The 17,976-nt window shown below is 40.8% G+C and overlaps 2 protein-coding genes across 2 annotated transcripts in view; both read left to right on the forward strand.

Annotated features, from left to right (window-relative positions):
- tgfbr1b (transforming growth factor, beta receptor 1 b) overlaps nt 1-17,976 on the forward strand; it is an 85,144-nt gene that overhangs the window by 35,977 nt on the left and 31,191 nt on the right. The window contains exons 2-5 of the mRNA XM_012854879.3: nt 1,859-2,107; nt 3,109-3,369; nt 10,901-11,131; nt 13,654-13,821. Of these exons, the coding sequence (XP_012710333.1) occupies nt 1,859-2,107; nt 3,109-3,369; nt 10,901-11,131; nt 13,654-13,821 (909 nt within the window). The remainder of the gene's footprint in view (nt 1-1,858; nt 2,108-3,108; nt 3,370-10,900; nt 11,132-13,653; nt 13,822-17,976) is intronic.
- On the forward strand, nt 13,836-17,496 carry LOC118556848 (zinc finger BED domain-containing protein 1-like). The gene is made up of 2 exons (XM_036125310.1): nt 13,836-14,504; nt 15,431-17,496. The coding sequence occupies exons 1-2, from the start codon at nt 14,305-14,307 to the stop codon at nt 17,103-17,105; spliced, it is 1,875 nt and encodes a 624-aa protein (XP_035981203.1). The 5' UTR covers nt 13,836-14,304; the 3' UTR covers nt 17,106-17,496.

Here is a 17,976-nt window from a genome sequence, read left to right on the forward strand (position 1 = left end):
GAGTGTGGTACACAGTCCATTTTATACTTCAGCAGTTCAACAGTCTGATGGCGGCATGGAAAAAGCTTTTGCAGAACCTGGTGGTCCTGCAGCGGATACTGTGGAACCTCTTCCCAGAGGGCAGCAGAGAGAACTGTATACAGATTTGATCAGAACGGATTTAGGTCAAAATTTTTCTGTTACAGCAGGGACTGGGAGACTACTGAAGGTTCCATCATCTCAGGGCATTCTTTGCTAAGCTCTAATTGTGACACCAAGTCTGTTTGTGTGGAGGAGAGGAAGTACAGACAAAAATCTCTCCTTAAAAACACATTTTAAAGACGACTCATAGAAAAACTCCAGACCTTGTTGAGCTGACGGAAGAGAACTTTAATAGTGTATGGAACAGTATACTACAGACAGCTGCGTTTACATCAAGATCTCTAAAAGATTGGACTGCAACAACAGGGCAAACAATTGTGTATATGAAACATTTTGACCAATCATTCACCGTCGACCTTTGGCTCGATTTGGTGTTTTTTCTGGTTCCCCAGAACCCAATAAACAGCGTAATCTCTAACGGTCAGCGTGACCCCAAATGAAGCGTGTAGTCTACCGAACACAGAACCAACTTCGCAGGATCTTGGCATTTTCAAACTCCACTTCTGGAAAGGTCTATGTGCTGTTTTGACAGAACATTAATTCTTTGTAGGCTTTACAATAACACCATTCCTATTCTACTAGTGTGTGTTCTTGCACTTGCAGCTGGGTGAGAACATTTTTTGCACATTTTACTAGTAAAGTGAGGACCTTTTTTGGTCCTCACATTTTTCCGGGCTAGGAGTTAAGTTTAGGACTAAAGTGTCAATTAATTTTACGTTGGGGTTAGATTTGTAGTGGTAATGATTAGGTTTAGGATGAGGGTCAGGGTTAGTCCAAAGAAAGGGTTGAAAATGAATGGAAGTCAAGGCAGGTTTCTCACTTTGTATTTAAAAAAAGATGTGTGTTAGTGTCAGTTATGCAGAGCATCTTGTGCAGAATGAGTCAGGCTAAATGTGTGACTGGATTTTACTCTGTTCAGCCAGTGTTCCTGATTATTTCTCACAGGTTCTTATGTTTTTTTTTAAACGTACGGAAATGGAACTTGTTTCAGATATTTTCCAGGTCTGGAAAAATATGAAAAACATGTTTAAATAGAGTATGGAAAAATGTGTATCTTTCCAGTCTGCCTGTTACCTTCAACTGTTTTCTTTTTGAAGAAAAAAAATTAACAAACTAACTTTTCATTATTCCTTTATCTAATAAAATAGATAGTAGTTATCCCTTCTTCCATATTCAAGCCTCCTTGCTTTTGTTTATTAAATTTACAGTTTTTGATTTTAATTTTTACAAAGGAAATGTTTACCTACACGTCTTTATTGCATGGGGGTAAAACACTGTCAGACCGCTATTACATTTTTCATCTCGCGCAACCCTTATCGGCAGCTCATGCACCCCCACTTTGGGAATCCCTGGCATCGTAGCTTATTAAAATCACTATATTTAATCATTCTTTTTAAAAAAGGGTGTGTAAACTAACGCTAGTTAGCGGCTGTGGTACCGTTGTTTAGGAAGAAGAAAGTAACATTGTCAATCCGACCAATCATGTGTCATACAACCTCTACGCCCCCACCCCCATAACCAAGCATGTCTTAACCAAATTTTTCCTGCCCACAGGAAAGTCCCACTTAAGTACTGCAGAGACCCCCTTCTTGAAAATTCAGTATTTTAAAATGGAAATGGTGTATTACCTGTGATTTTTACTGTTTTTGTTGGAATGTATTTCTTGCACTGTGCTGCACATACCTTTTTAACCCTGTTGTTACTTTTCCCTCTCCAGCCCTCCAGTGTTACTGTGACCGCTGTAACGCCAACTCCAACTGCACTACAGATGGCGTCTGCTTTGTGGTCGCCAAGAAGTCAGGTAGCCAGCAAATCTCAGAGCAGCGGCAGTGCATAAATGACAACGAACTGATCCCACGAGACCGGCCCTTCGTCTGTGCGCCATCTTCTAGGACTGACACTAGCATTTTTCCAATGTGCTGCTCGTCTGACTACTGCAACAAAGAGGCAAAATTCCCAGACCTTCGTATGTATCCACACCCACACTAACAAACACAAAAGCAGCTGTATACCAATTCCTAGACTTTCTAACAAAAAAAGCATGAATAAAAAAGCTGTATTTGAATGACGAATAGTGTTTAAAAATGTGGAAACATTTTAAGGATTAGAAATTCTAAAGTTGCTGGTCAAGGTTGGAGTTGCTCTGTTTTTATTCTGCAATTCTTTATAAGGAACTTCAATTCCTCCTTTTTTTTGGATGTTTTTCTCAGCTAGCTTTGGATGCAGTGCTGCTTGAAGGATTTCTTGTTTTTGTTTTTTTCCATCTTTGGAACATTTGTTGTTTGCTTTGATTATGCATCATAAGTGGGAGGAACATAACCTGCTTTTTTCACCACACCTTTCTGCTTTCCATTACTTTTACTTTCATGTTAAATTTTAACTTATTTTATCCATATTTTCTCCTGTATTTTCAAAATGTTTTTATGGTGTTATGCAATGTTTGTTTTGGTCATTGGAGACAATCTCTAGAAGAAGTTTGATTAAATGCCAGAGCCAAAAGGAGGTCAGGATTGCAACTTCAATCCAAGGTGGTGGATGTCCAGTTTGTTTTTTCACAGTTTAGTGTAGCTAGACCTGTCATTGTTCTGATGTTGTCTTAAAATATTTCTACCTTTAGCGTGTTATCCTTATCGCAGGTCTTGATCTTTCTTCTTTCTGTGAATCAGGTTTGATTCTTTTCATTTAAATCAACTTTCCATGTACATTTTGGAGCAGTTTGGAGTTTGGAGCAACAAGCTGTTAAACCATAATTGCTGTGAAACGTTCTGAGAGAAAAAGCTGTATTCAGCATTTAATCTCTTCTTGGACTCCTGTTGTGCTGGGTAGGGATCTCAGCAGCATTGCAGGACTGTGTCTCCTAGCCCAGCTGCCAACTGCCATGCCACTGTTCATCAATCAGTTTTCAAGAAGCTCCCGTTGATCTTGACCATTAATGTTTACATCTGTTTTCTTCTTTGTGTCTTGTAGCAATAGAAGTGGAGCCCAAATCTTTGGGTCCTGTGGCCCTTGCAGCTGTGATTGCTTGTCCGGTGTGTGTGCTTTGTCTGCTGCTGGTTCTGGCATTCTACATTTGCCACTACCAAAGAGGTCTGGGTGCCGGAGGAGCGGGGGCTCTCCATCATCGTGTGCCCAACGAGGAGGACCCATCCATGGACCACCCTTTTATCACTGTTGGAACAACCCTCAAAGACCTCATCTATGACATGACCACCTCAGGCTCTGGATCAGGTACTGTTCAGTTTTCGTTTTTGTTTTATTAAATAGTTAAAAAGTCATAAGGTTTGCACTAAACACCAAAGGTGGTGGGAGCCAACTTTTAACCACAGCATGCTCACTGTGTGGAAATACGTTACACTAGGAACACAGCAAAGCAAGACCTCAACATACAATCTTGCAAAGCCATTGTACTGAGAGGCAAAAGCTCCACCACAACCTACAATACAACAGACTGAAACATCTGAAAAAGCCCCCACTGAAGAGCACTGGGATGTTTTAGCCAGCCCAACAGACAAGAGTTGCGCAGGCTGTCCGCCGATTTCATTCAATTCAATTCAATTCAATTTTATTTATATAGTGCCAAATCATGAAACATGTCATCTCAAGGCACTTTACAAAATCAAGTTCAATCATATTATACAGATTGGGTCAGATTATACAGATTGGTCAAAAATGTCCTATATAAGGAAACCAGTTGATTGCATCAAAGTCCCGGCAAGCAGCATTCACTCCTGGGGAAGCGTAGAGCCACAGGGAGAGTCATCTGCATTGTACATGGCTTTGCTGCAATCCCTCATACTGAGCAAGCATGAAGCAACAGTGGGAAGAAAAACTCCCCATTAACGGGAAGGTAAACCTCCGGCAGAACCGGGCTCAGTATGAACGGCCATCTGCCTCGACCGACTGGGGTTACAGAAGACAGAGCAGAGACACAACAAGAGAGACAAAAAAGCACAGAAGCACACATTGATCTAGTAATCTGTTTTACATTAGATGGTAGTAGCGGGTGAGCCGTCTTCTCTGGATGATGTCACAGTTAACAGAACGCCAGACCAGGTGTACCTACTATGAAGAAAAAGAGAGAGAGCAAAAAGTTAAAAGCTGAAATGACAACAGTCATTTCAATGTAATACAATGCAAAACTGGAGAACAGTAGACTGAAGAACAGTGAAATCAGTAGAGTGAGAAAATTAGACCCTGATGTCCTCCAGCAGCCTAGGCCTATCACAGCACAACTATAGAGATAGCTCAGGGTAACATGAGCCACTCTAACTATAAGCTTTGTCAAAAAGGAAAGTTTTAAGATTAGTCTTAAAAATGGATAGGGTGTCTGCCTCACGGACCAAAACTGGGAGTTGGTTCCACAGGAGAGGAGCCTGATAGCTAAAGGATCTGCCTCCCATTCTACTTTTAGAGACTCTAGGAACCACCAGCAGACCTGCAGTCTGAGAGCGAAGTGCTCTGTTAGGAACATACGGGGTAATCAGAGCTCTGATATATGATGGAGCTTGATTATTAAGGGCTTTATACGTTAGAAGGAGAATTTTAAATTCTATTCTTGATTTAACAGGAAGCCAATGAAGGGAAGCTAAAATTGGAGAAATATGATCCCTCTTGTTGATTTTCATCAGAACTCTTGCCGCAGCATTTTGGATCAGCTGAAGACTTCGAACTGCATTTTGTGGACTTCCTGATAGTAAAGAATTACAATAGTCCAGCCTTGAAGTAACAAATGCATGGACTAGTTTTTCAGCATCACCCCTGGACAGAATGTTTCTAATTTTGGCGATATTCCGGAGGTGAAAAAAGGAAACTCTGGAAACCTGTTTAATATGGGATTTAAATGACATGTCTTGGTCGAAAACAACACCAAGATTTTTAACTTTATTACCAGAGGCCAAGTTAATGCCATCCAGATTAAGTGATTGATTAAGAACTTTATTTTTTGAAGACTCTGGCCCAAAGATTACAACTTCTGTCTTGTCAGAATTTAAATGCAGGAAATTTAAAGTCATCCAGCTTTTGATGTCATCAAGACATGACTGCAGTCGAAGTAACTGATTGGATTCATCAGGATTTATGGATAAATATAGCTGAGTGTCATCAGCATAACAGTGGAAATTAATCCCGTGCTGTCTGATAATTTTGCCAATCGGAAGCATATATATAGTAAATAGAATTGGTCCAAGGACTGAACCCTGTGGTACTCCACAAGTGACCCTAGAGTTTGAGGAGGATTTATTATTAACATGGACAAACTGGAATCTGTCCGACAGATAATATTTAAACCAGCCTAATGCTTTTCCCTTAATCCCTACAGTATGCTCAAGTCTTTGTAGGAGAATATTGTGATCAACTGTATCAAATGCAGCACTGAGATCTAACAGGACAAGTATAGACACAAGTCCATTATCTGAGGCCATGAGAATATCATTGGTGACCTTCACCAGAGCTGTTTCAGTGCTATGATGAGCTCTAAAGCCTGACTGAAACTCCTCAAGTAGGTCATTACTTTGTAAATGTGCACATAGTTGATTAGCAACTACTTTCTCAAGAATTTTAGATAAGAAAAGAAGATTAGATATAGGTCTGTAATTTACTAACTCATCTTGATCAAGAGATGGTTTCTTAAGTAAAGGTTTAATAACAGCTACTTTAAAAGCCTGTGGTACATATCCATTTACCAAGGATAGATTAATCATGTCTAAAATAGGACCACTGATCAGAGGGAATACCTCCTTAAAAAACTTGGTTGGGATTGGGTCTAACATACAGGTAGAAGGTTTAGATGAAGCTAAAATTTTAGATAGCTCAGAAAGCTCTACTGCTTTTAAACAGTTCAGACACTGCGCAGGTTCTAAGGATTCCTCCAATGCTGCCTCACTTACTGAGGACGAGGTAATCATGTTTGGGAGGATGCCAATTCTTTTATTTTTAATGGAATCAATTTTATTTATGAAGAATCCCATAAAATCATTACTGCTAAGAGCTAAGGGAATGGATGGATCAACAGAGCTGTGGCTCTGGGTAAGTTTGGCAACTGTACTGAAGAGAAATCTAGGATTATTCTTATTCTCCTCAATTAATGATGAAAAATATGCTGCTCTAACTCTGCGAAGGGTCTTGTTATACAACAATAGACTGTCCCTCCAGATTAGGTAGGATTCCTCTTGGTGTGTAGAGCGCCATTTTCTCTCCAATTTCCTAACATTGTGCTTCAAGGAACACAGCTCTGAATTAAACCAAGGAGCCAGCTTCCTGTGAATAATCACCTTCTTTTTCAAGGGAGCTACATTGTCTAATGCAAAATGCAATGACAAAGTCATACCGTTTACAAAGACATCTATTTGTGAATTGGAAGAAACAACATTGCTGCCATCTACAGGGCATTTCTGCAATACGGAGGATATTAAAAAGGGGACAGACTCTTTAAGTTTTGATACAGCATTATCCGATAAAGATCTACTATAATGAAACCCTCTTTTGGGGGTGGAGAACTCAGTTAGATTAAACTCAAATGTTATTAAAAAATGATCAGATAGGACAGGGTTGTGAGGAAATACTGTTAATTCTTCACAATCAATGCCATATGTCAGCACAAGGTCTAAAGTATGGAGCCAAGAGTGCGTCGGTTTATGCACATTTTGAGCAAAACCAATTGAATCTAGGATAGTTTTAAAGGCTACACTAAGGTTATCACATTCTGTGTCAACATGGATGTTAAAATCACCCACTATAATAACCTTATTAGTATTTAACACCAAATCAGATAAGAAATCTGACAACTCATCCAAAAACTGAGTGTAAGGGCCTGGTGGACGATACAAAACAACAAACGAAAGAGGTTTTATTGCTATGCAGTTTGGATGAGGAAATCTGAGGGTTAAATGTTCAAAAGAACTGTAATTATTAATTGGCCTGGGACTAATTAATAAATCAGACTGAAAGATGGTTGCCACTCCTCCTCCTCTTCCCACAGATCTGGGATTGTGGAAATTTGAATAATTGGAGGGAGTTGACTCATTTATACTAACGTGGTCCTCTTGTAGCCAGGTTTCTGTGAGACAAAACAAATCAATCCGTTTATCAGAAATCAATTCGTTAACTAACAAAGTCTTTGGAGGGAGAGACCTTATATTTAATAGACCACATTTAATTGTTTTATATTTAGGTTCAAGGTGAACCGTATTGATTTTTATTTGGTTTTTATGATTTGTTCCTTTTAGATAAGTTTTTGATCTGTTAAGTTTTGGCCGTGGGAAAGACACCGTCTCAATAGGATAATGGATGGGTAACAGTACAGAAGCTGCAGAGAGGTGTGTTAAACTACGGCTCTGCTTCCTGGTCTGGACCCTGGGTTGTCAGCATTTAGGAAAACTAATAAATCCGGCCAGATTTCTAGAAAGAAGAGCAGCACCATCCAAAGTAGGATGGATGCCGTCTCTCCGGATCAGACCAGGTTTTCCCCAGAAAGTTCTCCAGTTATCAATGTAGCCCACGTCGTTTTCAGGACACCACCTAGACAACCAGCGGTTGAATGATGACATGCAGCTAAACATGTCATCACTGGTCAGATCAGGCAGGGGACCAGAGAAAATTACGGAGTCCGACATTGCTTTAGCAAACTCACACACCGAAGCAACACCAACTTTAGTGACCTCCGATCGGCGTGACCGGGTGTCATTACCGCCAGCGTGAATAACAATCTTACTGTATTTATGCTTATCCTTAGCCAGCAGTTTAGGTAAGATTCTATGTCGCCCGTTCTGGCCCCTGGCACGTATTTAACTATGGTCCCTGGTGTCTCTAGTGCCACGTTTCTGACTATTGAGCTCCCAATAATCAGGGTCGGCTTCTCAGCGGGTGTGTCGCTGAGTGGGGAAAATTTTTTAGAAACGCAGATGTTGGTGGTGAACTGGGGGCTGAAATCTAGAGCTATGCTTCCTACGAACTGTCACCCAGCCGGCCTGCTTACCCGGCTGCTCGGGTGCTTCTGGAGGACCACTAAGTGAACTAACGCTAGGTCTATGTGGCTCCGCGCTAGCAGAGGGGCGGCTATCAGCTGGTCTTTCCATAGCACGGAGCCGGGACTCTAATTCTGACACCCTCGCCTCCAAAGCTACAAAAACACTACATTTATTACAAGTACCATTATCACTAAAGGAGGCAGAGGAATAGCTAAACATCTGACACAGAGAGCAAGAGATAAGGGGATAAGGGGAGACTTAGTCAGAGACGGAGAAGCTGAAGTAGGAGAGGAAGCCATTGTGGAGCTAAAGCTAGGCTAGGCTAAAGCTAGGCTAGCGCCCTTCTACCACGCCAAGAGAGCAAACCGTGAAACACGAGGAGTTCCCAAGCGTGATGTGCAGCAACAGAAAATGTTTTAAAAGTGCTTATGTGTTAGAAACAGATGTTACAGCAAAGAGATTAAAGATAAAAGCGAGAGAATCTGGAGCAACAAACCGTTGCTCGCGCAGTGAAAACAGGAAGTGATACAATACGCCTTACCGCAAACAGGAAGTGACGTTTCATAGTCGAGCAATTTCCAAATTCATACATTTCCCTCATTTTCCGCTAGTTTGACAAAGCAGGGGAATGGACACTAGCAAGCTTAATGAGCTGGTTGAGTGGGTTAGCGCCATCTAGTCTCTACCAGGCAGCCGCTGCACACATGTCAGTGTTCGGAGTGGCTGTAACGCTGTGCAGCAATACTCCCAGTTTGGAGCAGGGTTACCTGCTGAATGTTTACTCTTAACATTCACGGTAACCCCTTATTACCGTGTACAATTGTAAAAAAGCGACAAAAATAAAATGGAGTTAAAGAAAAGTAAAATCAGAAGTGATTAAAATAAGGTTAGGTTAAAAATCTTGGACAGCAGAGATGTTTACCCTTTTAGGGCATCTCTCTTGGATTTGATAAATATAGTCAATTTGAAACCCACACAGTTGCACATTTGTTTTCAGGATAAGATTTTTCCTGTGAACACGATTACATTTTTTTCTGACTTCTTTTGTGAGCTTACACTTATCCCCAGATGTATTTTTGGGATATACATGCTTACATTCATACATATCATACTTTCCAGTAGAAAGGAATTTATTGCCTCCTTTTAAAAAAGTTAACAATATGATGATAATACCATTAAAGCAAAAAGAGCTCTGGTATCAGAATAGTATTGTTATCAACAGATGCCCAAATTCTTGCATCGGAATCGGATCTGAAGTGAAAAAATGTGGATTGGTGCATTCCTTGTTTCCGTCTGTATATTTCAAGGAATGTAGATCCTCCCCTTATCCCGAGATGTCCAAAAATTGTCCATATTTTCAAAAACAAAAAGGATCAAAGACAAACTTCACTGTTATTTTGCTTTCTTTGACACTAAATGGACATGGCTTACTTACTGAAGAGGGTTTGGCTTGAATTTGGTGTGGCGCATTCACTGATTGAACAAGAAAAGACCAAAAAAGGAAAAAAAAAATGAGAAAAGAACCAGTCTTTGAAATTAAGAGCGTACGGTCCAGTTGGGGCCAAGCAAGCTGAAAATCTTCAGACCATTTCGGGTGCAGCTGCTCTGGGCTTTCCTTGTTGACATCAAAATGTGTCCCGTGAGCAGCTGTTCCTGTTTGTAGGCGCTGGGAAGGCACGTTGAAAAGCTGCAGTCGAAGAGCAGCTTTTCAACGTGGAAACAAACACCCAAACAAAGCCGTCGATCTGAGTGTAAAACGCTGACTTGTAATTATTCCATCGTCATGTTCTAATGGAAAGACAGGCACAGACCCAAATACATTTCGAACTCGGGCAGAGTGTCTAGAAATACAGCTCAAGTGCATTTCCCTGTCAGAGATCTTTTCAGAGAGCTGCTGCACATTTTCTTTTGTTGTTGCAGTGCACATCATTTAAGCCTCTCTCTTATAGTCTGAGAAGGTCCTTTCAGAAATTCTTGTACAACCTGTCTTCGCTCAACACCACGTCACTGCAGTGGCATTGTTTGCTTAGCCTCTGATCTGGTGCAGATGGGGTTGTTGGTGAATAAACTGAAAAGGATATGGAGGAATCCAAACCCGTATTCTGCATAACGCCAACATCTTTGTTCTGCCGGTAGTCCAGTGCAGAGAACATATTGGAGCGTTGAAATGTGTTTGTCAACCCGACGAAGCCTCTGGTGCAGCTTCTACAGCCTCTCAGCAGGGTTGGGACACAGCTGTTGCTCCAGTTGCCTCCAAGTCGTGTCTTGTTCCTGTCTTAAGGACTTTTTTTTGCCTAAGCTGACAGTATTTGTTTCCAGCTGTCTCATCATAATCTCCTTTTGAGGCAACTTCAGGTTTTTGGAAGAGCTTGTTTTCCTCATTTTGTGCAGCCCTTATTTTTTATCCAATCAAGCATCTGTGCTTTTGCCGCTTCAAGGACTTCAAGGATCTGCTGCTGCTATCTTGGTGCCACATAGTAGAGAACAACATTGGGGTTCTAGAGGCGTTCCTACCCAAAGCTTTAGGATTGTTTGCAAAAAACTACACACTTTTAGGCAGATAGTCATAAACTCTTGGTTATTCTCCTAATTACGGAAACAAAGAAAATATATTTGATCCCATAAGTAGCTATGAAGCATGCCCGTTCTGCATCCACGGAGGGGAACTACTGTGCACAGCAACTGTAAAAAAAGCATCAGGCCTGATGTAAGAAGCAGAAACAGCTGTTTTATAAGTTTTTCACCGAGTCATCTGACCTTTCTTTGTTGTCCTTTTTTCTCTGTTTTTTCTCAAGGCCTGCCACTGCTGGTCCAGAGGACAATTGCCAGAACCATTATCCTCCAGGAGAGCATTGGGAAGGGCCGTTTTGGCGAGGTGTGGCGAGGTAAATGGCGTGGTGAGGAGGTTGCAGTGAAGATCTTCTCGTCCAGAGAAGAGCGCTCCTGGTTCCGTGAGGCTGAGATCTACCAGACCGTGATGTTGAGGCATGAGAATATTCTCGGCTTCATTGCTGCTGATAACAAAGGTTAGAAAAACATCTCTCAGGAGACGGCTTTACAAGCAGTGTCCGAAATTAACTTCCTGATTCACCAGCCAAGTTGGCCGGTAGATTTATAAATCAACCGGCCAGGCATATTTTTTACCGGCCAAAATATTAATCCTCACCAGACCTCTCAATTTTTACCAAAAATTAAGAGTGAGATTATGTTACTTTGGTGGGGGGTGGCGTGGTTGGGGATGTGGCTGACTGGACGATGGAAGAGAAATCTTTGTTTCCTACCTTTGATAGGAAAATATTAAGTTTATTATAAAAGGCATAAAATGAATTATCAGATTCACATCCAGGCAAAAGGGAAAACACTACAGATTATCATTATTCTATCCATGTTGGTCTCATTAGTGAATGAGGGAGAGTTTCATCAAGCCTATACCGTCCAACATTTTTCCCTCAGCTGCCTGCGTGCTTTAAGCTGCCCACTTAAAGCACGCAGGGGTTCGCGCTGCGTCTTTACGCATGATCCAGCTGCTGGATGAACAGTGGGGAAAATGCATAAATGAAGACTGTAAAGGGCTCATTTAGAGGAGAGAGGAGGAAAAATTGTTCTGAGCTAAAGCCTCTGATGTTACAAGTTCCTTAAAATGACCCTTAAAAGTGCGCACCTAAATTATATGTAACGTAATTTTGCGCACCTGAATTCAAGTGCAAGGAACCACGCCCACCGAAGCCCCGCCGGTTCTGTGTCGCTAAAAACAAAAAGAGCATGAAACACAGCTACTGACTCTACTATAGATTTCAACTGGGACATTTTGGTACGAGTGGAAGGACATTAAACGTAGTGATTCACGTTTTGAAGGCTGGCCGCTGATAAAAGCACCTGGCTCCGAGAGGGCGGGGGGCAGTAAGAGCAGTGAAGCACAGAGACACAGCGCCCGTAGTTAAAAAAAATGCAGAATAAATAAGAACGAAACTTATAAACAGACTAATTGGCATTTTAGAATGCATCTGGTTAGCAGATCTGTTTTCTGATCCAGTGTGCAGCCATGACTGGTTCTGAATAAAGGCTTCATCTGGGAGTCGCTCTCCCCCTTTGCCTCCTGCTCCGCAGAAGGCGAAGTTTAGACTGAGCTCTGGATGGACAGAGCTGTGAACGGGTCACCCGCAGCCCAGATGGATTTTGTAATTTGTTTGGTACAAACATTTACTCGCCATGTGGCAGCTAGCCCTCTGGAATTCACTCGCCAACCGGGAAATTTACTCGCATTTGGCGACTGGCGATTGTTAATTTCGAACCCTTTTTACAAGGCTCTATGGGAGGAATCAAGAACTGAATGAAAATATAAAAACATAAAGTTTTCTTTTGCAAGGTGAAAGGTTGAAGATGCCACGAGAAAATTAAGACTAATTAAAGTTTATGAATACACTCTGTAACCAAGACTCAGCTTCTGTTTACATTGGCGTGGGTGTCTTTTATTACCAGGGAATCTTGGTTTCTCAAATCAGAAAAGCAGCTCTCGCCGTGAAGGTTTCTTGTTGATGAATTGACAGTATGAAGGCGTATTGAGGCTAAAACCACACATGATCTTGCTCCCTAACTGCACCTGCGGCACTTATACATGCACAAACACAGAAATACATACAGAAATAGTCAGAACAAAAAGACCTTGAAAGATAGGTAAGATATGCTGTAGTAATATGGGGGCCATTAGTTTTTGTAGTTTTCAGTAGTAGGGATGTAACAATACATGGATCCACATCGATATATGGATTAAATAATTAATGATCCAATTACATCCATGCAAAATGTATATATCCATCCATATCGGTCATTTTTAAGATGCACCTTTATTCTGAAATTCACAAGTCATGAGACTAAAATGAACAGGTGATCTATCATTGTTATTATTATTTTAAAATTAGAAGAATGGTTTTCATTTAAATGGCTGCTTAGTTAATAGGCCGTTAATAGCAATGTAACTAATAGTGTTAGATAGGCAGATGACACTGCAGTATATCAATCGCATCGATCGAAAATTGGAACAGACTTTGGGATATCTGGAAACATCGTGTTGTGATAAAGCTGGTCATTCACACCCCTATACAATAGCATATCCCCTGTAAGGTTTTAGTTGAACTAATTACATGGCCCTTACACTCATGTTTTTTAAGCATTATCTAAATTTGACCACAAAGAAAATCAGTGTAACTATTTTAATGTTTAATGTTATTAACACATGCAGTAGGCATCTTATCCTTTAATGTTGCAACGATAGTTTTAGTTGAGGTCAGCATATGTATCTCTAAATTGTCCCTTCCTCACACTGTTCCTCATGCTCTGTGGTTTTGGTTTAGACAGCTTTATTTCAGTCCAGCTGTATCCAGCGTGGCCCCGAGTGGCAGCGTTTCAGATGCTTCCTCGCTCTAACATCGCTCGTTCTAATGGCTGAGTTGTTGACACTGCCTGTGACTGAGCATTCATCTAATTCAACCAGGGAAACGGTTCAAACTTTCCAGTCCAGCAGCCATCATGTGTGCTTGTGTGTGTGCAGATAACGGAACATGGACTCAGCTGTGGCTGGTCTCAGACTATCATGAGCACGGCTCCCTGTTTGACTACCTGAACCGCTACACCGTCACTGTGGAGGGCATGATCAAACTGTCCCTGTCTACAGCAAGCGGCCTGGCTCACCTTCATATGGAGATCGTAGGCACACAAGGTGAGCACTGCTGTTCGAAGTTCACTACACACGACCTTCAGCCGGCACTCCTGAGAATGTTGTTCAGACATGAATAAAAAAATCTGTTGGTAATTTATTATCCTAATTGTACATTTAAATTCTCCAATTTAAAAAAATATTTTTTGAAATAATAATCATCTTTATTGTCATTGCAACATGTATTCCAATAAAATGTGTCCTCAGTAGGGCTGCAACAACGAATCGATAAAATCGATAAATTCGATTATTAAAAAAGTTGGCAACGAATTTCATTATCGATTCGTTGTGTCGCGCGACTATTTTTTTTTTTCTTTTCTTTTTCCCCCCGACTATTACGTCACATGTTGAGCGCGCGCAGCTGAGCCGAGAGAAAAAGTTGTGCGCGCCGCGCAGCAGAGCTGATGAGAAAGAAAATAAAAGAACAGAGCGGAGTTAACGTTAGAGGAAAGACCATCAGAGAGACCCGTAACAGTGTTCTGAAACATGGCGGAGGCAGAGAAATCAGTACGACCTAAATCATCCAAGGTGTGGGAATATTTCACACTAAATAAATCCAAAAAGTGTGTTAATTGCACGATATGCAAAAGCGACATGGCCTGGCACGGGAGCACCACGGTGATGATGCAGCACCTAAAACGAAAACATGTTGGAGTTCTTGATGAGGAAGGGAGTTCAACAGCAGGGTAAGTCACTACAAATTACTACTTTTGTTCCGTTTTGAAGTAAAAGGTATGTAACGTCCCTCCAGTAGCTCTTCTGGTGCTGGTGTTTACTCGTTATCCAGCTTAATAAGCATGACACGTTAGTGTTAGCTCGTTAAAAACAGTAACGTTACTAGGCTAAAGCATATAACGTATAACGTTATAGTTAGCAAGACAAAAGACACGTTTTTATTCCCTTGCCTTTTTTTTGGCCCATTAATATTTCAATCTGTAAATTCTCACCCAGGCTACATTTATTTGATCTAAATTACAGTAAAAACAGCAATACTGAGATATATTGAAATAGAAAACGATTAATTTTAATTTGTAATATTCATTTTAAATTGTAAATTTTTAAAAATGTTTAAAAATGTATTATTTTCTTATTTATATATATATATATATATATATATATATATATATATATATATATATATATATATATATATATATATATATATATATATATATATGAAGAGTTCAGATGCAAAAGCCTCTAAGTACCATTTGAAATTTTCTTCTAAAATTATAATTTTTATCAATTTTGTATATTTAAGTTCAGTAATTTCACTTAAATGGCAATGAAGATTACCTATTAATTGTCATTTAAGTGTATTTACTGAAATTAAATATACAAGCTTAATAAAAATGGTCATTTTAGAAGAAAATTTCAAATGGCATTTAGAGGCTTTTGCATCTGAACTCTTCATATATATATATATATATATATATATGTGTGTATATAATTCATTACATTTATATAGCGCTTTTCTTGGCACTCAAAGCGCTTATTTAAATGTAATGAATTATTAATTGCCTTTACACAACAAGTAGCTAAAACAACAAGTAAGTATGTATTAAAGTAATTTGTGCTATTACACATACTAATACTATCTTTTTGATTCCAGAAAAAAACAGCAAACCATGAGAGGCTTCTTGATGGGAAATGCTTCATGTACACCACAGCAAGCTGCTGTCTTGACAGATAGTATCCTCAACATGCTTGTCACTGACATGAGGCCGCTGTCGATGGTTGAAGATGAGGGCTTCACTAAAATGATCCACACCTTGAACCCTGGTTACACTCTGCCCTCCAGGACCCACTTTACAAAGCTCATGGAGAGAAAATATGAAGAAACATTCAAGAAAGTGAAGACTGCAATAAACACCAACAACAGCAAACTTGCTCTCACCACTGATATTTGGACAAGTGTAGCAACTGAAGCCTACCTTGGTGTCACATGCCACTACATCACAGATGACTGGGACATGCAGTCAATCTCCCTCACCACCATGCCACTGCAGGACAGACATACTGCATCTAACATTGCAGAGTGGTTGGAGCAGGTAGTAGACAGATTTGAAATTCCTCCAAGCAAAATCATTGCCATAGTCCATGACAATGGTGCTAACATTGTTGCTGCGGCAAATATCCTGGAGGAGAAGCATGGGTGGTCCTCTGTCCGTTGCACTGGCCATACTTTGCAACTTGTGATCAACGCTGCGTTGAAGAATCCAAGCATTGAAAAAGCTGTTCGGGCTGCAAGATATCTGGTAGAACATTTTAAGAAAAGTGACCTAGCCTGCAGTAAGCTCAGAGAGAAACAACAACAAATGAACACACCTGAGCACAGCCTTGTCCAAGACGTAAGCACCAGGTGGAATAGCACATTCTACATGATAAGCCGACTGCTTGAGCAAAGGTGGCCTGTAACAGCAACACTGTCTGACAGCTCTGTCACACAGAGAGGCAAAAGGTACCTAGATCTGAAACCAGACCAGTGGAGTCTGCTGGAAGAGCTTTCAACAGTCCTCAAGGCTTTTGAATGTGCCACTGTGTTCATGAGTGGACAGAAATATGCAACAATATCTACAATACCTCCACTTGTGAAGGGGCTGTTGAAGTCCACCCAGAGTGCTGTCTACGAGTCAGCCCCGCTGCGGGCTTTTCAACTCACTGCTGTGCAGCAGTTGCAGGAGAGATGGAAAAGGGAGACTACTTTCTCAGATAGCGCACCAAACACAGTGATTCTTGCGATGGTCCTTGACCCAAGGTTTAGGAAACTGAACAAGTTTCTTTCACCTGATGAAGTCCTACGTGTTCAAACTAAAGTGCAAACAATGGTACTTGAAGAGAGGAGGAAGATGGATGTGCAGCAGCATGGCAGTTGCAGTGTTACCTCCACCGATACTACAGCTACTGAATCAACGCCTCAAGCCACTCTACTTGAATCACTCCTTGGTTCTGATGGTGAAGAAGATGATAGAGCAGGCCAAGCTGAGGATGTCCACACTCAAGTGAGGAAAGAAGTTCTTACATACCTTGAAGAAAAAAGCCTTGCCAAGGAAGAAAACCCATTACTGTGGTGGAAGGCTAACAATGACAGATATCCCATGTTGGCCAGGCTAGCCAAGTCTTATCTATGCATCCCTGCCACCTCAACACCATCTGAACGGCTGTTTTCTGCAGCAGGAAACATAGCCTCCAAGAAAAGAGCCAGCCTGAGCCAGGAGCATGTGGACATGCTAACATTTTTGCATTGCAATGCAAAATGTCTGAACAAAGAGAGTGAGAGAGAGTGAGTGTGTGTGTGTGTGTGAGAGAGAGAGAGAGTTTGTGAGTCTGAGTGTAGTAGTGTAGCAGATAAGTTCAGACGTTCAAACAAATGCGGTTATGTTTTCAGATTTGTACTTTTTTTTATTTGTTATAAATTATTTATTGTTCCTAAGACAGCTCAAGTGCCTTTAAACAAAAATCTAAATCTTTTTGTGCACTTTAAAAAAGCCTATATATTTAATTTGGCAGATGTAAAGTATACCTGAGATGTGTATATGTTTTTTTGTGTTAGTCCATTTTTTTTTTTTTTTTTTTACTTTAACAGCTCAGGGATGTTCAAGGAGCAATCTGTTTGTGCACTTTCTAAATATGTTTTGCACTGTCAGTTATATTTTTCAATAAAGGGTTGAAAATTAATGCTTTTTATTATTTCATTTTTTATCCGATTCATCGATTAATCGAACTAATAATCGACAGATTAATCGATTATTAAAATAATCGTTAGTTGCAGCTCAAGTCCTCAGCATTAACCCTCGTCCACTCAGGGAGCAGTGGGCTGCCACTGGGCGGCGCTCGGGGAGCAATCTCGGGCTAAGGGTCTTGCTCAGGGACCCAGAGTGACAGTCTGTGGGAGTTGAACCAGGAACCTTCCAGTCTCTCCAGATTGTAAACGCCCCGCTCTCTAACCACTTTCCCGTCACTCACAACCTTATTTAACTACTAGATTCCCTTTAGTGGTGGTGGAGTTTGAATATAGAATCCGAATCAGCAGTATGGGGAAGGAAACTGTCTCTGTGACGCCTGTAACTGGAGCTCTGTAGCACCACTTAAGGGTAAAAGTCTACACAGTTTGTGTCCAGGGTGTATGGGGTCTGCATAAATGTTAGCTGTCCTTGT

This window comes from Fundulus heteroclitus, chromosome 21 (assembly GCF_011125445.2).
Source record: "Fundulus heteroclitus isolate FHET01 chromosome 21, MU-UCD_Fhet_4.1, whole genome shotgun sequence".
NCBI lineage: Eukaryota > Metazoa > Chordata > Actinopteri > Cyprinodontiformes > Fundulidae > Fundulus > Fundulus heteroclitus.